The sequence below is a fragment of the Plutella xylostella genome, chromosome 12, assembly GCF_932276165.1.
Source record: "Plutella xylostella chromosome 12, ilPluXylo3.1, whole genome shotgun sequence".
NCBI lineage: Eukaryota > Metazoa > Arthropoda > Insecta > Lepidoptera > Plutellidae > Plutella > Plutella xylostella.
The window spans coordinates 8,140,359-8,163,418 of record NC_063992.1 but is presented as its reverse complement, the minus strand read 5'-3'; the positions used below and the strand labels follow the sequence as shown (position 1 = coordinate 8,163,418).

At 39.1% G+C, this 23,060-nt stretch overlaps 1 protein-coding gene across 4 annotated transcripts; it reads left to right on the top strand.

Moving 5' to 3' along the window:
* Positions 1 to 47: 47 nt before the first annotated feature.
* On the top strand, positions 48 to 23,060 carry LOC105384995 (A-kinase anchor protein 200). Of its 4 annotated transcripts, none has more exons than XM_011555297.3 (7): positions 48 to 164; positions 10,203 to 10,395; positions 11,953 to 12,150; positions 12,413 to 12,535; positions 18,301 to 19,827; positions 20,938 to 21,006; positions 21,360 to 23,060. In XM_011555297.3, exons 2-7 carry the CDS (start codon positions 10,213 to 10,215, stop codon positions 21,396 to 21,398), a joined length of 2,139 nt encoding a protein of 712 aa, XP_011553599.3. In that variant the 5' UTR covers positions 48 to 164; positions 10,203 to 10,212; the 3' UTR covers positions 21,399 to 23,060. The 4 variants fall into 4 exon arrangements, with proteins under 4 accessions (XP_011553599.3, XP_037974940.2, XP_037974942.2 ...); XM_038119012.2 differs by having other exon boundaries at positions 96 to 249; XM_038119013.2 differs by lacking the exon at positions 48 to 164 and adding an exon at positions 7,315 to 7,457.

Genomic DNA, 23,060 nt, shown 5'->3' with positions numbered 1-23,060 from the left:
TGAACGCATCCCTTTCGCTGTGTCTATGGCCCTTATCTCTATGGATTTTGGTGGTAATGTTGGCAGCCCTGAAGCGTCTTGATTATCCTGACCAATCAAAAAACAGTCCGAATTTTGAATTTGTTCGAGGTGGGGACCTTGCTGCCGCCATATTGTGTTGGGCTGTGAGTGCTTGAAGTGAATAAATTATCCTAAATTGTAGTGTTAATAATTTGCGTTAAAATACATTTTGGATTGAAGGAATCGAAGGTAAAACTTAATTTAATATTTGTTTTTGTCATAACAATGCATGAAATACGATAACAACCACGATTTGACTTATTGAATACCGGCTAGACAAGATCAATGCAGCTTCGTAGAATTTCTACGTTTTGAAAAATGTTACGCCAGTGCACATTTTTCTAAATTTTCTCATTTAAAATCTTACCTGTTCGTGATAATTGGTAAATAATCATCTATTAAAATCTGGAGGCTTTAATATTACTATAAACGAACAATGGACATTCGATTTTTACAATTTTAACGCTTTTTCCATCCGAAATCCTTTGTGCTTGAGTGTGTAAATATTTCTTCGATATTTTCTTGTGCATACCATAATTTCTTGATAGGAAATACCAGACGTGAATAACTGGGTGTGATGATTCATCGAGTTCACATAAATAAGGGGAGAGAACTTGCAACTACTTAGGGTGTAGACTTCACCGCGATCGTTGCACATCCGTTTTACTGTCTTCAGAACCGTAAATACACTTATCAAACTGCAATTTCTGAGTCATTTACCTCCGGTTCTATGTCCTCTACAATGACATGTGTGATACACGTCTTCATACATTGATTTTTCTGTCGCCGACATTGAAAAAGTATTTTATTAACTACCTACTAGCGTAGAGTTTGTTCCCATCTATTTATGTATTTGGTCAGGGGGTCATGTTAGGCCAGGTAGGTTAGTAGAGGTACTTACTTAAAAACATTAATGTACCTATATTATAGACCATGAGTTCTTTTATTTACTTATACTGTATGATATGATTCATGTTTGTGAGTAATACCCATTAGTTAAAGTATGACTATGTTTGTATACAGGGTGGCCCTGTAAGTTGTGGTCCAAACAAAACTACAGAATCATTAGGACCAGAATCATTACTTATGCCCACTTCAATGCCTATAAACCACCAGCAAAAAAGTTGACACTTTTTATCTTAAATCTTAAAAAAGCTCTGTTTTTAACCACAAATTTGATATTTTTTCAAAATTGCTCTTTAAAACATTCTTATTTTCTTATCTTAAAAGCTAGATAGAGACAAATATCAATTAACACAACCTAATTAAGTATTTGCTGCTCTACGGCTGTCAGACCTGGCCTCTTACAAAAACAATAACCAACAAATTACAAGTTTTCCAAAGATCGGCAGAAAGAAGTATGTTAGGCTTAAAACTAACAGACAGAGTGAGGGCGTTGGACATCAGACATAAAACAAAACTCATAGACGCAGTAGAGATGGCATGTAGCTTAAAATGGAGATGGGCTGGCCATATATCACGAGTGACAGATGGACGATGGAGCGAAAGGGTGCTGCACTGGCAGGTACGGGACACTCGGCGCGGGCGAGGCAGGCCGCGGCGGCGCTGGGTGGACGACATCGTGCAGCTGGCCGGCAGGACCTGGACGCGGCTCGCGGCAGACAGGGACCACTGGAGACGGATGGAGGAGGCCTACGTCCAACAATGGACGTCCCAGACTACAATTATTTAAGAAATACTTGCATGATTTAAATAAATTTTTATGTTTTGTTTAATGGAATTTAAATTATTAATATTAGTTAAGGCTTAATTTAGTAAATTATATTAGTTATTGCTATTGGTGTATGATAGTAATGTTTATTAAATTAATTTAATTATGCATTTAAATTATTAATATTAATAGTAATTTTGTAAAATATATATAATTTGGTAAATGATATTTAAAATTTAATAATTTGTTAAGTACATGAAATGTTGAATTTTTAGGTTAATACAATGAAATACTTATTTTAATTTTACACTATGAAATATTTAACTAATGATTGAATTATTATGATTTTAATGTATTCTCTATCGCATGGAATTTCTATTAAGTTTGGGAAAATAAAGGCTATAATAATAAATAATAATAATTAAGTATTTGCACTGTAAATTACTACTTAACTTTGCAGATTATTGTGCATTGCTATCAGTTATTTATTTACTGCATGAAATGAACTTAAGCTATCTAAAGAACTACTAACTTAATGATTCCATTGTGGACAAAGTGTATGCACAATGAACGAGAGCACTCAAATTAAATTAAGAATAAGTATCACTTCAATTAAGTATCTACTTCAATAGTTGCTGTTTATTAATAAAAACTCAATGTGTGCCTCTGTAATTCAAGTTCGAGTTAAAACCATTGAATTCATGAAAATTATCTTGAAATTGTATCCATTTTTTAAATAGTCTTCATTGTTAATAAAACAAGAGGACTCATATCTTATCAAGGTCTTCCAGTCCTGATAGAAAAAGCTCATTTCAAATAAAAATTAGTAAAACACAATATTTTTTTTCACTCATTTCAGATTTAGACATATTGCACACTTATCTACAAACTTACAGTAGTTTTTGGGCTTAAAATTAAAAGTAATTTGTTTAATTAATCAATAAATAACTACAATAATACTTTAAAGTTACTTTAATTGTGATTTACTACGTGGTTGATTTCAATCTAATTATAATCCTGATAAGGAAGTTTCACTTACAATGCAAAAGACCATTACACATGAAAATAACTGCATCCACTGCAACTAATCATCATTATACCTCTAGTTTACATAGATCAATCATTATTTTATGTGTACATAATCAAATACAATTTTACAACAAACATGTAATTTCGAACTTTTAGTTATAAATCTACTGAATTACTACCTACTACTAGCTTTATTAGATTGTTTCCTTGGTATTCTGGGCTGAAAATAAGGGTTAACAATTTTTTCAACACCCTTTCCCAGACTTTCTATCTTTGTGTAAAATTTCATTAGAATTGGTTTTGTGGTTTAGGAATGAAACCATAACACACTGAGTTACTTTTGTGGTTATGTACTATCTTTTAAGCGAAGTAGGGATCTCAACTATTCGTAATAAGTACTACAACTTATGATAAGTTAATAAAGTTATGGATATGTTACTTATCCATAACTTTATTTGACTACAATCTATTTCTATGAATCAACTGTATGTTTATCAATATTATACCGTAATCTAAATCGAATTGTACGTATGGCAAATAGCAATTCATTCAGTATAATTTGCGTAAACCAAATCTAAAAAAATATAGTTGGATAATAGGCAAGTTCTGCTTCATGATCAAATCAATACCTCCAGCATCGAGTCAGCAAACTTTTGACCAAACGAATTAACTTTGAAAGGACGAAGCCGATCCTCTGAACTCCCTTGTTAATATCCATTAACTTCGTTGCCTTTTTAATTGGCAATAAGACCGCCCCCACTGCAGGGCGATAAAGTTATTAAATAATTGAGTCGATATCTATGTACAATGAGCATTGTAAGTCACGCTAAACATTTTACAATGGAGCAATGGAGTGTCCATATGCGGGTGCCGTCGTGTAGAGTGTCGTGGAGTCGGTTACTTGCGGTCACAATCCGCAACTGGGTGATATCGATCTTCTACTTACTAACACGATCCAATTGTATGCACCCACTTTGTTACGAGCCTTATTAGCTTGAATTAACAGCGAGTGATAGTGTCCGATATCATTTAATCTTCCGCCGTTGAAAAGTTGTCTAGACACCGAAACCAGTTTTTTTTAAGTCCCGACGCGCCGCATGTGCTTCAACGTTGCCGATGTTTATAAGTTGCTGTAATTTAACAAGTTTGCTACCATTATTTAATAAGCAGGTAGAGATACCTAGGTAGGTACGCAGAGACGAACAAAGAATATTCGTTACAACACGTGGCGTTCAAACCTCGAGTGCTTCGGTACACGTTAACGTTCACTATCCTATCGAGATTTTGACCTTGAATACATTCGAGTCAAGGCCGCAGATACACTTCGAATCCTATTCAAATCTCTCGCATAGCCTGCCGGCCTATAAGTGCCTCCCATTGTGTGGTTCGGCCACAGACATTAATTCGGGTTGGCCGCTTGAGCCCAAAAAACGGGCGATGGTTTTGTAGACTGCCATAGTGGGGGATAATACAGGTCATTCACCTCAATACATGATCCAATTTGAAATAACATCGTGGAGCTCTCCGCATTTGCTCGGCGGGCGATAGTTAGATAATTATTACTTGTAGCTTGTAGATAACCGTCAAGCGGGAATTTTTCGTCCGATGTTTGTGATCACGTGATGAAAGAACAGTGGCGGATTTACAAATTTGCCGCCTGTAGGCCATTCAGTTTTTGCCGCCCCTACTGACTTCTGAAATTCAATTCTTTAGTTTAATCCCGTTATTAGTATTATTATGAACTTAATGAAATTTCTATCTGTCTGTCACCAACTTCTTCAGATGCTTCATCAAATATTTTTAAGGTTCCGTACCTCAAAAGAAAAAAAGGAACCCTTATAGGATCACTTTGTTTTTTGACGGTGTCTGTCTGTCTGTCACCACCCTTTTTCTCAGAAACGGCTAAAGATATTCTCTATTCTATTCTCATAGGGGGTGAAGTTCCTGTACGTGGCTCTCTCGAGTGGAACCTTTGTACATATCCCCTTGATTTCAGCTCAGCCAGCCTAGCTCCCGAGTAAACTGGAGTAGCAGGCCTGGGTGTTGTAATAGCTGAGGTAGGCGCTCTGTTGGTCCAAGAATAGATAATCTTGTTTCTGTAGTAGGTGGACAAGCTAACAGAATATGTTCAACCGTCTCATCTACTTCCTTACATGTCCTACATAAGGGACTAGTTGAGTTACCTATGGTATATAAGTGTTTATTCACGCAACAATGTCCTGTTATTAATCCTACCATTAATGATATATTACTACGGGACAGGTTGAGTAAGTAGCGTGTAAGTTTATGGTTGTGTGATACAATAAACGCTTTAGTTTGTCTGCAATCTACACGATTTTTCCACTCCTGATTGTGTTCAGATAGTGTTTTATCGGTGAGACATTGCCTTATTGCCTTTGATGACAAACTAATAAATGGTTCTGGCCCTATTGGTCCCATGATCCCATTCTTGCTAGTCGGTCAGCCTCGCAATTTCCTATGTTGTCGTTATGACTTTTAATCCATTGTACTGTTACCTTATTTGAAATGCTTAGGTTTTCCAGTGTTCTGTGACATTCTAAAATTAATTTAGATTTTGTTACAGTTCTGCCTAAGGCACCTAAAATAGCCAAACTGTCTGTGTAGAAGCAGATATTGCTATTTTTTGTGTCTTTTATTTGTGTAGCTCCGTCAAGTAGGCTGGCAGCTTCTGCCTGAAAAACAGTAGCTTTGTTCCCGAAACTGACAGAGTATTGTAAATTAAGTGGGTAAAGATATCAAACTGACATTTCAAAGATATACAAAATGGGGGTTGGAGATGGGGGTTACAGATGGGCGTTTTGGGACCTATGTCCAATACAGATGAGTCATACATAGTTGGATAGCTCTTTTCAAGTGAGAAAAACAAATATTATGACGACAAATCTGTATAATGTTGCTGAAAAATTAAAAATGAATGAAAAAAAATAACAAAAACATTAAAACTACAGAAATAAAATATAAAAACTTTCAAGGTACGATTATTCTAGTTGGACAGTAAATCAGGAGCGCTTCGGTTATTCGTATTCTGCAAAAAAATACATTTTCAACGACTTATCACACATATTTCTATTGGTGCTGGTCCCAGCTTCCATAGATTTGTGCCCATCATCATTTATTACGGCCTCGACAAAGTGGTAAAATAAAATATTGAAAAAAATAATATTTTGGGGGGAATAAAAAGGGGATGAATTTTTTCGTTGGTGTGGTTTAATGTGTAAATATTAAAGTTCTGCTCAAACCATTTTTTGATTCAGTGATTGGTTTACGAAATATTAAGCTTCAAAGTGCAAATTCTTCATAGACTTAAGTGTCCCCCCCTGGTGGCTAAATGTTTGGTCCAAAAATATATAAAAAATATCACTGATGTAGTACGGACAAAATTCCACACAACAACCATTACCTCCATTTCCAGTTTCTCCAAATTCGAGAGTATTCCCGCCGCTTCTTGTCGCGTTACAGGCTTTTCAGTAAATATCATCTTTGATTGATTTCAAAGTCTGAATAACTGCTGCGTGCCAAGAATCTCTTAAACTATTATTACAGTTCCCCAAAATTGATAATGCACATAGAAATCTTCGTCATTGTTCGGCAACGGTCATATTCCCGAGCGTTAGAAAACGATATGTATTTAGAAGTGCATTTTCTTCATGCAATTTTAGTAGAATTATGTGTTTGGTGCTAAAAGAGATATTGATTTATCAGTAACGAAATTTGATTCGATAATTCATAATATTATTTTATTTTATTTATATTACTGTGCGTTTATTTATATACCTATAGATTGTGTACACGTAAATTCAAATCATTGAAAAGTCTGTATTTTTTCTGCTAAATTTGCCGCCCCTCTAAATCTGCCGCCCTAGGCACTGGCCTTTTTGGCCTATTGGTAAATCCGCCACTGTGAAAGAAATTTATAAGCAATCTTGTTCCGTAAATCGTGCTTTTGTCATATCAAGTCATGTCCTCCTGGATGAAAGAAAAAACATAGAATGGGATTTATCTTTATTGGTCACCAAAATTATTGAACAGCCAAAAAATACTTATAAGTAACAAAAGATTATGAACAATAGGCGGCCTTAACATATCTAACTCTTAACATAACTAACCTAACATAAATACCTAGTCTGTTGAGAGATATCCTGGTCCAAACTGCAATGCGTTTGAGAGAAAGAATAAGAGGAACCTTTATAGATAGTTTAAATAACGTTAAAACACTAGGTACTATACAAAATTACAAATAGAAATAATAAGTGGAAGTCTGAATTTCAAGACAATGACCTCATCTATTATTTCATTCAATTTAAAAAGTTAATGATAACGCTTAAGAATTTAATTGTTTTGCTACGTGTTGTGGCGCCTTCAGACCATAGTTATTTTTGTCAGAGCATTTGCAAGATAAGGCCTGGGGCCTGCGTGACTAATGTCCCTTTTATTTGTATCAGGAGTAAACCTACCCGAATGAATGATAATAACTACAGTGATGCGTAAGGAATTCGGTCCACTAATGACCATGTCGACCACTTAACTTACTATACTGTACGACTCTCAGTTTCACTTCGGACGCCTCCGCAGTAACTTAGTTTCCCGATTCAGCAGCATAATCCATACTTATCTATAACAGTGCCAGTGTTGTGAACTGCAGACTCCGTGTTTATCTTTGCAATTAATTTGAAAGGTCTGTCTATTAACTTTCTCTACTGCCATTGCTTAAGTACACCTATAAAGTTTATCACAACTGTTATTACTATAAAATAAACACAATCGTTAAACCAATAACACAGTGCCTTCCAACCGTGAAAAAGATACACCCAAGAAACATAAAATTAACAAGTGAGAAACTGTGTTATCGCATGTTAGAAACTACTTTTGTTCGCGTGAGATATTCGTGGCTTAGCGAAATGGGTCTGTGAGTTTCACGGTCGCTGCCATGTTGGTCTGTGAGTGCGTGTCATGTCAACAAATCGTCCGCCCGCTGCAGCTGGGATGCACTCTCGTTGAGTGCAGCTATTTCTGTAGCGGCAGTTGACAGCGGGACATTATTTCGAGCCTGCGGCAGCACCGTGACCCACTGGCTTGATCTGAATTGAGGCTGAAACCCCGCCGTACCTGGACCGCATTATTTTTAACACTACGCCCATGCGTTCATAACGAGTAACACTACGCGAAACCACCTATTGAAAAAGCGCTAATCAAAACAAGGATGTACTAACCGTTGCTAATCATCTGCCTGAAAGCTTTGTTCAAAGATCACAAACATAACACTTCAAATTAATGTTTATGCTCTAAACTCAACATATGGGTGTATCTACATCTGTAGAAGTTTTAATCGCTTTATGAAAGAACATCTTGAGTCTTTATCAAACTTAGAGTAGCAGTGAAATCATTTTCAAGAATAACACTTTCAGCCGACTTAACATGTTCATTGTAATTCAAATTGCTTATGATCTAGGTCCCGGAGTTCAAATGAATGCATTGTAGTGTTTGTTACTGTGATAATTATGGCTTACTTACTTTGTTTGTAATTAGGCTAATGTATGAGAGTACTCCTTTGTGCTCATATTTGAACCTATCGCATTAAGCTTCCTTCTGAGAACCGTGTTCACTTACTGCATACATTGAAACCCGAAGGCCGGATATAACTTTCGTACACTGCTCGTACAAACAAGCGGGCTGTAACGAATACAAAACAGAAAACACCCACCGGCACCGCTCCGATGTGAATCACAAGAGCCTTAATTCGCTTCCTTTGATACTCGAGTTGATAGTTGGAAAAATATCTACGACTTACTAGCCGTGTCTAATTCGAAGAAAATTATTAGAGTGAATCATCGAAGAGTAGTGTAAACCAAATTATGGTTAATAGGCAAGGTGGGATGCGGCCGGGCTGGGCGCGATACAGCTCGTAATCATATCGCCAATCTTAAACGTAGTCTACGCACAAAAACTTGGAGGTACGTGTACTAATAATAATAGTAAAGGCAAGTATAGTGGATAGTACTTCGTAGCTATTAAATCACTGTTCTGATTTATTTTTTTGTGCAGGCGTAATTTTTTCCGCTCATTCATCGCGGAAAGATATGAGGGGACATAATGCGTGGGTCAAGAGTTTTTTTCATGAAAAATAAGCTATATTTCTTCAACTGCAATTTTATTCTGCTTGGCATTTTATCTTACAAAAAGGTTGCGATGTTTTATCAGATTATGCCTTTGCGAGTAGCACTTTTGCTAGTCTAAGTAATATTGGCCGGAAGTTACTACTTCTGATCATCATTTACCTATGCAGTAGAGCATAGCTCCTTTGTTATTATATTACTGATTCTACACTAGATTAAATCATTTATGTTATGATAAGTTCCGGTGGACTAAAAATCAACACCATTAACAATTTGTTGTTATTTTATTTGTATTCATTAGTAAGTATATGTTTTGTTTCATAAACTGTACTTTTTATGGAGTTGATCATTTGTTAATTACAGTTGAATTTTGAGGCTCTTAATTACGAAAGTCGTTATCATAACTTACATACTCGATCGAGCGGCGCCAACTCGCTTTTGGAATGCATCTCTGCTAATTAACGTCTAATTAACGACAAACGCTTGTACCGATAGGATACGTGTAATCCATTCTAAATTATTTACATCGTATTGCATGCTGTGCCATTTGTATGCAATTTCAAAGATCCACGTGCAATCCAATATTAACTTTAAATTACGCGTAAATACATTTTGAACTATAGTTTGTTTAGCATAACATTTAGATTTTCTCCTTAAGTAAACAAACTTAATCATATTTTGATGTACTTACGCATCCATTATTATTCATTGTTTATTAATCACATATTATGTAGTATATCCCACGAGCCAATGAAGCCTGTCAGTGACCACTTACTACTTATTGGCTATCCTATAATCTAACATGGAATCTATTTACGGTTCAACAATCTGATCCACTAACTAAGTTCGACCGACTAACTTAACTATGCGACAACAAATATAATTCTTACTGCTCATAACCGTTACATTACTCACTACCATTTTTTTTATTGCTCCGCAAGTAGCTGTTAACATACCCAAGCTACCTGGTGAAATATCTGCATTTACTCTGCAAGATTGTTATCCGAACAACCACGACCCACCACCGGCCGCATTCCTCGGTCCAGCCGGTTCCACCTACAGCTTTTGATGTGATCGCTCTGAATTCTCCCACCATCCACCCTTCCGTTTCATCATCACAACCCATTACATCCCCTCTCCTGGAGCTCGGGTCACCTTCCAATGAAGGAAGGGTTCTAAGCCTAGTCCACCACGCTGGCCTAGTACGGGTTAGTGGGCCCTTCCGTTTGTTACCCCTAAACAGACCTATGTTTATGTACCTACAGGTTGTTTTTGCACTGCCTTTAACGTGAATATTTGTTGAACAGGTAAACGAGCATGGGTGCTAAGCAGAGCAAACGCTCGGTGGACATCAGCGGCAAGGAGGCGGAGGGCGCGGGCGAGGTGGCCGCGGCGGGCGCCGGCGGCGAGGGGCGCCTCGAGTCCATCGCCGATGCCGACACGCTCAAGCCACAGCTCAACGGCGACGCACAGCACATAGAGCCTCCGGAGGAGATCACGGTATGTTCTTCAGCTAGTCAGTGGACAGCACTAGAGCGCGGGGATTGTCACCGTGTTGAAATAATTATCCATTTGGAATTGCGGCATTTACTGACACCCCAGGGGGCGCCGGACGTGTATAAAGTACAGTTAATACGTCACTCGAGGAAGCTCCTTTCGTACTTGGTACCTAGTCGGTTTGAATTCCTTTGTTGTGAGATAAGAGCCCTTATTATACGTAGTTTCAGAACTTTAAGCTAGGAAGCGGTGTAAGCGTCGGTCAAAGCTGCAAATAGCCATATAAATAGATAATTCATAGATCCCTAGTATTCCCTAGATCCATGAGACTTAATCGAAATGGCCATAACACTAAAAAAGGCATAATGTTGTCTGCCGTCTGTTTACGGGATAAGCCGCTAATCTTATAAACTAAAACACATCTTAAGATGTTTATCTTACGATGTAAACAAATGTGAAAAGTAAACTGCTGGTCTATAAACTAACGGGCTAATGTCCGGGCAATAACACAGTTGCACTTAAACACAGATAACACATGTTGGCTTCCGAGCGCCGTTACAAGATGTCCTGACGACAATGAATGAGTTTTTATGATTTCAAACCACGCTACTAAATTAACGACCAGACCGTCCAATGAGTGCCCAGCATAATTGAACTTATATCTCGCTACGTGTCAATCTTCCTAACGCGCTTCTGAGAAATTATCAAAATAAGCAGTTAGTGTTTAGAGCATTTCCTCTCTGCGTAGTGATAAGCTGATAAGCCGAGCGTGGACGCGCAGGCCTACCGCTCACCAAACCAGGGTATCGAATGAAAAAGTGTAGACAGAATGATAACAAGATAACGAAAGCTGACCTAGAACCTGAACTTTCGGGCGTCTAAAAATAAATATTTAGTCACAATCGCAGGAAACTCGCGGTAGGTACGTTTTTTCTTGTTTGTGCTTTTACATAACGGTCGGTTTAAGTGCCTGTCTCTCTTGATGTCACTTTGTTCAATTTCCATTATTCTTACCTGCTTGTGTTTCAGTCGGTTACCCGTGTCAGTCACTCCCATCCCGATATCGTGTTCATTCCCACAACATAGCTTGTATTCGTCGTCGTTACGTAGCGTTTGTTTTGTATTTTCGACTTCTTTGTTTATAAAATCCATTATGTGGCGAAGCTTATAATGATTTCAGTTTTACTTCGATCTTTTTGCCTGTTTCATAATAATTAACTTTTCTGTATATTTTGTAAGCTATGAATTAGTAGCTAACTCGCAAATATTCCAGCCCGGAGCGCATTATTCTTTGTCTAAACGCAAATCCACAAAAACTGGAACCCGGCTTCGCAAACAAATGACGCTCATTATTTCATGGAAACGGAACCGAAAAAAAAAGTTTTATCATTGTGGTCACGTGCCGCTGTTGTTTGAAATCTCCGAGACAGTGTGTCAGACGAACAATGTTGCACCGAAGCAACATTTCTAGCTCAGCGTCTTTAGTCTAGACTATCAACCCACGACTTCCCGTATAGATAGCCCTTAATTGCCGTACTTGAGCATGTTTTGATATTGCAGGACAAAGAGAAACAGCTAGACAGCGGAACACCTGAAAACGAAAAAGACGCCACAACGGAAAAAGAGATAAAAAACCAGGAAAATGAAAAGGAAGCTACCCCAGTGACCAACGGCGACAGCGAACCGAAACCAGAGAGCGAGAAGGAGAATGGAGAGGCCACGCCCGAGCAGGAAGGAAAGAAGCCCAAGAAAGAAAAGGTAAGCTTCTTCCCCCCATATCACTTAGTTAGAAAACATCATAAAAACACACAAAACTATAATTAGTTGCTGTCGTACATTACTTGTCCATCTTAGCCATCGAATAAAATCTAGCATTGCGACATGTAGAATTCGTCGAAGCGGCCTGCCTAATCAGTCAGTTAGTTTCATTTGTTGTAAGTAACACGTAACAATGGCGTGATGCTATCGCTAGTGCATGCGTGTGCGTTGTACTAATCATCACATAACATTACCCGGACAGGTCAAGAAGAAATGGTCGCTGAGGTCAATCAGTTTCAGCAGGAAAGACAAGCCGAAGCAGGAGAAGAAACAGAAAGATGATGAACCCAAGACAAACGGAGATGCCGAGAAACTCCCAGAGGAGGTAAGTCACACGCCCCCATGTTGTGATATTTCGGCTGTGTATTCCTTCCTCCCCATTCAAGTCACAAGTGTGGCTTTAATTGTCCCTCAATAGACGCTCCTATTACTCTTAACTACCTACACTTTCTATTTAAATAACTGCAGCCCCCATTTGTATTCTATTCACATTGTTAGCCTCGACAATAAGCGGGCGCCCAAGAATTTAAGTTAGAGCGATATGGATTCACCATGGTTATGATTTGTCCTACTTTCGTTTTTTCGACTCCTTCCATTGGAGTGTGAAGCATCACCGGGTGTCGAGCACATGTTCCCGTTATTTGTAATAAAATTAATTATTTTGGTTTCATTATCGCGAGTCATCGACCTTGCGGCCGTGCGAAAAGCGCCGGTCTCCGCTTGGTGTGAAATCTGCAAATCAAAGAGCACGTGGTACATTAAATGCATAAGAATGATTGAATGCACAAAACGCAAACACTTTACTTTTTAATCGATTATTCTATAATGAAACATAGCCAATGGGGAAACCCAGATTGCGCCTAGAACGCATTTCGCTATTTGTGTTGTAAAATCGATGCGTTGAGTCAGCCAACATTCCTAGTAGGGTTATTTATTTACTAACATCATCAAGTTTGTTTGATTCACATTTCATTGCTCATTTACAATGTCATCAGCATCAGTCATCAAATCAACGACGACATTATTTGTTTAGGGCGTTTTAATTATCGATCAATATTTGTATAGGACACTACTGCGCAATTATTTTATTCGTTTGTTATTTGTGCGTTTATAGCTATTTGTCTACCGGATTGGATAGGCCGGTGTGCATACCAACGAGGCTGCGATGTCGAGTGTACCGCGTACGAGCGGCGTGACGCGGCCTCATCCGGTGCGCCCGCGCCGCTCACTCACCATCATTAAAGTCATTACCTATCACCTTTACTAAGTACCGTACACGCTGTTACCGTTACACACCTATTTCATACACGACAGCCACAGCGGCTCTTGCTCCAAAATCTTTATTGTTTAAACCTCCTCTATTATTAAAATTTCAATACAATATTGTGTTTAGTGTGTTGGAAGTAATTAACATCTTTTGTCAGATATTTTTTCTATGGCCACTACGGTAGCCACTCGGTTTTCTATTTCTTGTGTTTACTGTAGTTATCTGTGTAGCTTTGCAAATCTAGAGAGATCGATCGATTGGGCAATGCATAATGGTATTCGTGACTACTAAGCAGCAAATCCGAGAGGAAGGTGGCCAGTGGTGTGCGAAGCGAGGCGTCTGCGACCTTGCAGGCTCCGGGGCAGCTAGAAACCGCCGATTTCTATGACAATACTGATTGCGATGCAGTGCATTGCACCCGCGCGCCGACTGCCGAACAATGCGCGCATTACAATTCAAACAGGCGCTATATCCGCACGGCTCACTTGAATGACGCGTTTAAACAATATTACAGAGCATTAACAGCTCTGACGATCGCCATTACCATTGTCATTCGTACTCCACTGTTTGGAATATCAAAATTCATGCGCAATGGCTTCGGAAATTATACGCAATTAATCATGTCGTTCCTTATGTTATTTGCGAGGAGGGCGCATCTGCGGGGAGGTGGCTATTTATATCCCGGGATGTGATTTGTTGGCGACGTTCGGAACCTTAAAAAGTAGCAACAGACATGAAACTGCAAAGTTCAGTAGCACTTTGTTTGGATCATTTCGTTTGACCGTGTTTATAAATAAAGACGCGTGCCGTGATTAGTTCAAGTCATGGCCGCGCCATATTTGACCGTATCCCGAACATGCGAAAAGAGGATTTGCAAGATTGGAAGCCGTGGGCGGGGTGACAGGATCGTAGCGCGTGGGCGGTCGTCCGACCCCTTGCATTGCCAGCAGGCCACCACACAACCGGCTTTACAACTAATATATTCAACCTCCCTACTAAACAATATCAATGCTACTATTTATAAACCCATTGAATCGACGCTATAGAACTAGTTTCTAAAAATGGCGTGGAAAATCTATTTGCAACTAAACGTGTCCACATTCGCCATGTGTGTCGCTGCATCTAAAATCAGGTTCTGAAGCGTACATTTTTGCCGTTGGCCGAGCACACTGTTTGATTACGCAGAAGTGTCATGTGAAACAATGCGAGGTGTCTGAATACTGTTTGAAAACGGACCATAATGGCCGGTGCGGAGTAGCGAGAAGCACAGCGCCTCCTGTTACATGTTTACTAATTACTGCCTCGCCGTGCACCAAAGTCTCGGCCACACGACTCGTCCTACCGTATTTTCATAATAATCTTCATTGAAACGCGTACTTAGCAGTCACATGAAACGCCGGTTCCACGCAGGAATCCTCGCTAATAGCAACCCACATTCCACGCGTCCGGAAATTAATACATTTAACAACACGACAATGACGATATTGTTACACCAAAACAAAGGGCTTTATGAAACTAATTTACGTACAATTCCCTTCCACGTTTCTTCATCGCACACGCTAATGAGTGCACTTAGGCTTCATAGCGGCAGATGTTGTCTGGGTCTTACCTATATGTAGGTATACGTAGGCTATAGAAGCCACGATTGGCAAAGGCCAAGCGAAGCAGCCGGTACAGTCGGTATCTCAATCTTTCCATTTGCCGCAATTACTTTCCTGATTCTATTCATACAGATAATAATCATCCATCGCTGCGTTTACTCTGCATCCAACTGGGTAGTCCTTAGTCGGGCGAAAATGGATTACTACATAAAAGTTAACAGGATGGAAGCATAACAGGTTGTAATAGGATTGTGCCCTCGGCCATTCAACCGGACTGATAGAGAAATAGGTATCACGACACGACAGAGTGCAGTGCGTTTGAGCCGGCCAAGATGCTATCGCCGGTGTTATTTATTGCGCATGCAAATTATATTCTGCGTGAAACGAGCGCCCTCGCGATCCCTTTATAATAATACCTAACTTATAACACCCAGTCTTGTCGTTGTGATGCGTCGAGCGTGCTATATCTAGCTTTAAAAATGCCGTAAAATCGTGATACTTTGTTGGTGAGACAGTAGTCCATCATTATGTGAACTGGCAGACAAACACGTTCCATAGTTAGGTTTTGGAGCGGAAAATCAATTCCGGCCATGGTGTAGTGACCGGAGCCATGAGTCACGGCGGTGGTGTCGCCACGTACCTTTACCGTTAACCCCCGCGGTGCTAGATTATCGCGACCGACTCGCAAAAATGCACCACGCTAACCTCTAACTAGCAAATCCTGCGCAATTATGTCTGCAATGCGCTGTTATTGTGTTTCTGTGGAATATACATGACTCACGTACCTATGTAGCTGTTCGTTACCAATTTTGCAAATACCGACACACAGTAACTCGTTTGAACCAAGATAACACCTATCCTACTAATGTTTCACAGCGCCCCAATCAACACCGCATAGTGAATTTGAATATTTTAAAGTAAATACAGTAGGTGGTAATGTCAAACAAAGGTGCCATGTCATTTCCTGCCAGCCAAACACCATGGAAAGGGGGAATCATTGTTCTTGTTCCGGCTGAGTTCAAGTTTTGTAGTTTACAAACGAATCCACCCTTTACAGCTTTATAAATGTTTACGACTTTGTTTCGTCAACGTCGATAAATAAAAGTTGATTATGGCATTGTTTGTAACGATCCTGATAAATCTATCTGTTGACCCGTGATCGTGTTAGGGAGATTGGTTTCAATGGTAAGGGCTGAAAGTCGATTCGAGTGAGTGGAACCTTCCGTCCCGCTCGCTCGGCGACAGTCGCCCGCCCGCCGGGTCGATGCTCTTGTCCGCAAACAATCGCTACACTTAGCTTCACATTTATATACATATTTTCATCTTTAATAACATGTCCCTTCTCATTATCATAAACACTGGATTATGAATCTCAGTTGCATCGTCGACTAACTTATTTATACTCGCCGCAAAGCTCTAACTTTGCACTGACGCTAAGTTTTACTCTAATTAGAAGAATAATGATGCCCTTTGAGTAAAGCGCTGATTGTCAGTCGTGAGATCTTGGCTGAAATCACAGAATGGCAAAATAGTAGGTAGAAGTAGGTACTTATCTAAACAATTTAGCTTGAACTGAACTTTAGAAGCCATTTTGTTCCCAGGTGTTAGTAACAACGTAACTTAATTAAACCGCGTTCTTCCGACAAAAATGCCGTTTGCAGTCTTCGCTACGTGTTTTAATATCGCCAGGAAAATTAGTATTTAGATTGTTTTGGGTTTTGTATTTAGTGAGTCATTTCAGAGGGACAAAATTTATGCAAATAACAATCGGGCCCTCCTCGGAGATCCTGTTTGATATTTGAGATTAAAATTTGTATATCAGAGAGCCAAGTGAATTGATCGGGAGATCGTGATTGACTGTTATGTCATTTTTGGGTCGTTGACAATCCACTAGTAAAAATTCTTTGTTGTTCTTCATAATATTAATAGTTAACTTTATAACCACCGTAGTAACCCATGAATGCGTTATATGTTAATGAGTTTAAAAATATGATATTAATTTATTTATTTCTTATAATTTCGTGATAAAGTGTCATTAGGCAAAGGTCAAATGGAATGATAATTGTAACTTGAATAGTTCCAACGCCCCACCCTCAACCATTTATAATGTGCACTCCAATTTCTGAGTATTTAGATCGATCTTATTGGTCTAGCATCTAAAATACGCTGCGTAGTCACGCAACCGATACAAACTCACATTCACCATCGTCTAATTACGTTTCTGACACCAAACAATTTATACACGAGTCAGTCTTTGTCACAAACGTCGGAGTCATCAGACCGCAAATCGATACATATAGGCGCGACGTCGCAAAAAGAGCCAAATGTCACATTAAGCTTAATAAATTAGCAACATTATCGATCGACATTAATTGCATAATGTAATGCAGTGCTTGCCCTCAACTGGCAAGCGTGTGTATGTATCCCATACGTCGGTGCCTAGCCGAGGCGTGTCGCGTCTTTCTACATCAGTAAACAAAGACGGCCTTGTGTCCTCGTATCGTTTTATTGTCAGCCGCAGACTTTGCGCTCGAAGAGATTGGCGAAAAGCTAAATAGAATTGTACCACTTCAAACGCCCCGGAGCGAAAGTTGCGGAGCACTTGAAAGCTTTTAAGCAGTTCCCAGTACATAAAAGATAAGCTTCGCTCGACGTGAAGGGTGAAGGCGTTTAGAAATCATTAAATTATACGGATTAATAAAATGAATGGTTCCTAATAAGTTAAATTTGACGTTTCCGCTTTTTTAGCAGGTAGCGGATGAGGATAATAAATTAGCGAAATGGATTGCATTAAAATTCTTATCATATATTTTTATGTTCGTATGTAATATTAATATTTTAACTGAAAAAGCAAACTTTTGTATCACATGTAACGATATTCTAATGAGCAAGCTTTGTGACAACCCTGTTGACAATATCTGCAACATAATACCTACGCCTTCGATCACGATCACTGAAGGGTAACTACGTATCTCATAAAAATGGGCGCCAATCTTCCGTGACAAAAAATTGCACTATAAATATCATTGCGCATTGATATATCCCCTCAGTCTCTGTAAGGATTTCTTGGAATTAACACTAATAATTTCCCTAATTCGAGCCGATATGGCTGACAAGGTGCGTAGTGCGAGTGCTTCAATAGAGTGTGATTCATCGGACTAACTGAAGAAATTTACGATGTAGTTGTTAGTGATAGACTAAAAGGCTGAATTTTTCTTCCAGGCGGCTGAATCTGTTGCGGTTGAGTCTGTTGAGAAGACAGAAACAGAAATCAAGAGCGAACCCGAAGCCAAGGACGACAAGACCCCCGAGACCCCAGTGACTGAACCCATCACAAACGGCAGCAGCACCCCTGAATCTCCTAAATTGGAATCTGTAGCGACGGAAGCCGCGGCGGCCGCGAGCCCCGCCGTGGACCGGCCCGAGGCGACGCCCGTCGCGGAACCAGAGCAGCTGCCCCTCAACGGACTATCCTTACAAGAACCCAAAAAAGAGGTAGCCGAAGTTCCCGAGACCGTTGAAAGCAAACCCGAGGAACCCGTCGCAGAGCCCGAACCCGTTCCAGCTCCCGAAATTCCTGTCAAATCAGAGGTTTGTGTTGAAACAGTGCCTTTGGTAGAATCCACGCCTCCGCCACTTCCCGCAAACCCCCCTCCCTCATCCGTAGCGTCGTTCGCCGCGACCACCATGGCACCAGAACTGACAGACGCCGCACTCGCTAACACTGCCACCGAGGACTCGGCACCCGCAATCCCCATCACAGAAACGAGCCCAGTTGTCACGGCTGAGCCTCAAATAAGCGCACCCAAAGATACTGTCGAACCCACCCTCCCCCCACCACCACAAACTTGCAATATCGACGATCTGCCTGCCGAAGTAACCACAGACGAACCAATTAGCAAACCCAAAGAGGAAGTAATCGAAAGTCCTGTTGTTGTGCCTGATGTAGAAATTCCTCAACCTGAAGTGAAAGAACCAGAAGCCATTGATGATGTACCAGCTGCTGAGATGCCAGCTGTTCCGACTGAGGAAATCCCAGCTGTTCCATCAGATGAAGTTATAGCTGTTCCGTCAGAGGAAATCGTAGTCGTCCCTGCAGAGGAAATCTCAGCTGTACCATCAGAGGAAATCTCAACTGTTCCATCAGTGGACATCCCAGTTGTCCCTGAATCTGATGAAAAAATCGATGCGCCCATTCCCGAACCAATTAGCGAAGACAAAGTTCCAATTGAACCCATCTCCCAGGGACCCATGGGAGACGTAGCTATTGAACCTATCGTATCAGACGAAAAGACTGAAACCATTGTCAATAATGACGCTGAAATTATTAGCTCTACTGTAGTCAATTCAAATCACATATCGTCCACTATCGAAGCGAACGGCTTAAACGGAAGTAACGGAACTGATGATGAAAAATTAAATTACAACGAAACCGAACAGGAGAACCTAAAGAACAAAACCAAAGATGCCATCGAGATCGCGCACGACATCGAGTGCAACGGAAACAGCGAGGAGCCTTCGCTGAAGCAGATGACGAAGGAGCTGAAAGTGCCCGTGTCTGAGATCATCGAGGAGGCCGTCAAGATCGCGGAGGAGAAGGCGTCGTTGGACGGGTCGCTGCCCGCGTCGCCGCCGTCCGAGCTAGCGCCGCCGCCCGCCGACGACCTGTCACAGAATGTAGACTCGGCGCAGGACGACGAGTCCTTCCCGCTGCCGCCCGAGTCGCCCGCCGCCTCGCCGCAGCCCCAGGTGAATACCGCCCGTAGTGGACCCACCCCCTCTAGGGAACACTCAGTAGTTTCATGTGCATTCTCGCCAGCATGCAACGACGTAACATGAAGAATGAGTGTGCTCCGTCCGATTACGACGCAACTGTAAATAATGCAACAGGACACCTTTACTCCTCTCCTTATCCTCGCTCCTTTGCTTGAACTTTTTTCTCCCGCTTTCGATACTAAGCTACTGAGCGTTTCCAGCCGGCTGTGAATAAGGCGCTCAATAGTTGTAACGTTTATGAATACGGCTAGCAAATGACACAATCTGATTTTGCGTGCACATGGTGATCGTTTGCGTATAATAATAGTAAATGACGACAAACAACAAAATAAGTATTTCAATATGGTTCACTTGCACCCGCAAACTGAGGCTGTGGCTACTGCACAATAGATATATTAATATTCCAGCATGATAAAGAGTGCTTCAGTGCTAACACTTATAAATTATTCATAGATGACTAAAATATCTCGTGTTTATGAACGCCTGAACAACATTTAAGGCATTTTCGTGACTGTAAACTGTGTTAACCTAACCTGAATATGCATGTGAATATTTTCGTGTTTATTTCAATAATATACATCGGTACATTGTTATACCTAATTGATTCTATAAATATGCCGACTGTTACTCATGATGGATAATAACGCGTAGTATTGAAGGGCCCTTTGTTCAAATAATGATTTATTATTATCAAAACAACCGCTCGAGTTGATTCTCATGCCAAATACGTATTAGAATGTAACCCATCCAGTTTTTTGGTATCGTAAAGCTATAAACGCTACAGCGCATTTATTTAATTTGTAAAAAGGGTTATCAAGGTAGAAACTAGCATTCGCAATCCCATTACCAGTTCATTAAACTTGAGTATATTATAATAGTTAATTAATTTGATTACAGTAGCTTGGGAATTAATTTATATCTAGTGTTGCGGTTAATTAGCTAGTAGCTAATTTGTAAAGTAATATCTTTGTAATTTTTCATTCTAGTAGTATATTAGGTTATTAGAAGTTTTATTGTAGAATATGAATTAACTTTTAAAAATATATTAAACTATACTTAATTAGAATGAATGGTGCCTTTCAGGATGCTCTTCCCGTGCATGACAAGATTGCAGACCTGATTCCCGAGGTTCCGGACCTTCCCACAGAGACGGTAATAAACACTTTATTATTTTGTTCAACATTTGTGTCACATCACAGATATAATATAACGTCAAGTTTAAATGAAAAGGTCAATGGCCATTTACAGGGAATAGGTAGAATACCCGTATGACCCTTTGTCCACCAATGGAACTCAATAGATTATACTATTATATAAAAAAAAGTTTCAATGTTTCTATTTTACCAAGATATCTTGTGTTTGTAACAAAGGCTTCCCTGACCTTATCCATGTTATAGGCGTTAACAAGTTAAATTAATTTTCCAAGTTTCTATAAAAAAATATTTAATTATGTTTATAATTTTATCGATATGTAGTAGAGTATTTGACGTGTATTGTTGTTGCAGTTGCAAGAGACAGCGAGCGACGTGGCGGTGGTGAACTAGGCGCCGCCTCCACCAGCCCCCGGGACGTGTCCGAAATATGAGCCTTTAATTTATTTCCACTCTAGTTCTTGTGGTGTAATATCGAACTAAGTTCGACTTTATTTTTATGGCAAAGATTTGAATTTCAGTTTCAAACGTGACCTTTCATATACGACGATAGTATAAGTTTAGTGTGCTTCGCTTCTGTAAAGATAAGATTTTATACAATTTATTTGCTAGGAAGGAGTTTTTATAATTATATACAATATCAAACGTTACGTAGGCAGTATACGGTGCGATAAGTTGGTGCCATTATTACAGGGGTATTAGTTTGAATATACGCAGCTCTCTTCGATGTTAGCTTTATTTGGTTTGGCAACACACATTCTGGAATTTATTCATTATTGTTACAAAAAGTTTCAGTCGAATTGTTAATTGTTTCATATTTATTTAGTATCATACAATTTCAACACAATGATGTATATTCTGTTTTCTTTTCATTTATACTTATGCTATGTCTTAAGATCACACCCATTGGCTATTAAATGTTTGTCGGGAAAATATATAAAACAAAATTATGAGATTACGTATTCTCAAGTGTAGCAAGTAAAATTTATTCTACATTTTTAGTGTAATTACTGCGATTCAGGATAAGCTGCTAGATAGACAAGAGCGAATTATTCATTAATTAATTCGATGTCTTGTGTAATTCGACTATATTCAATACGACGAAGTGCGTCGAAACTTGTAATTTGGTATTTATGTATATATGAACCACGCGTTTCCTTAAAATCTTACTCTGTTAATTTTGCGTCAAATTGAAGTTAAAATTCATTGTAAATTTAAAGGTCGGTAAATGTAATGAATTTCTCGATATCTTGTTAGTTTATAATTTAAGTTTATAAGCACGATTATATTTTGCCTGTAATATCTTAAGTTGTATAAATTTAGCAAGCGTCTTTCACATTTGAAATTTACAATATTGAACAGTTTTTCGAAATTACATTGCATACAGTCTACAATAATAATGGAATAACATTCATGCCAAAATATTTGGACACTTTTCAGCGGCCAAGTTTTTGATATTATACAATTTTTATGCATATATGTAATCTTTAGAGTAGTTTTGGTGTAACAAGCTAGTAAAGGTTAGTATTGTCCTACTACTATACATTTATTGTGTCATTTTCACCTCATACATACCTATATACAATAGATTTGATACTATTTTACAATATGTGACTATGCGTCCACTATAATTATTGATTTCGTGATCATTTTGTAATTTTATACAATTTTTGAGAAAATTTTAAGTGAACTTCAGCATGGTTGGGAGACTTACTCCATGTATATTAGACTTAAATGTGAGTGAGACATTCCATATCCAGTTGTAACTAATATAATATTAATGATTGATTACCTTCGGGTCAATATCTCCTAGCTTGATACTAATATTAATCTTAAAAAGTTACAATCCCAGCCCATGTAGGTATCTTATGTTCTATAGTTTTTATTAAAAAAAACACTATAATTTAGCAATTATGAATAAAAATATTTAAATTTGCATTACGATAACATGGCCATAAGGAATTTTGATAGTTCAATATGTATGTTTCAATATACCAATATGAAAACATGTTGATGTGTGAATGTCTCTGATCAATAAATAAATTTAAAATTTAA

What these genes read in the sequence shown, in the direction of transcription:
- LOC105384995 (XM_011555297.3), top strand. Translation starts at nt 10,213, where the DNA reads ATGGGTGCTAAGCAGAGCAAACGCTCGGTGGACATCAGCGGCAAGGAG. An exon ending in AGCCTCCGGAGGAGATCACG is followed by an intron (nt 10,396 to 11,952) that starts GTATGTTCTTCA and finishes TTGATATTGCAG; the next exon opens with GACAAAGAGAAACAGCTAGA. An exon ending in CCGCCTCGCCGCAGCCCCAG is followed by an intron (nt 19,828 to 20,937) that starts GTGAATACCGCC and finishes GGTGCCTTTCAG; the next exon opens with GATGCTCTTCCCGTGCATGA.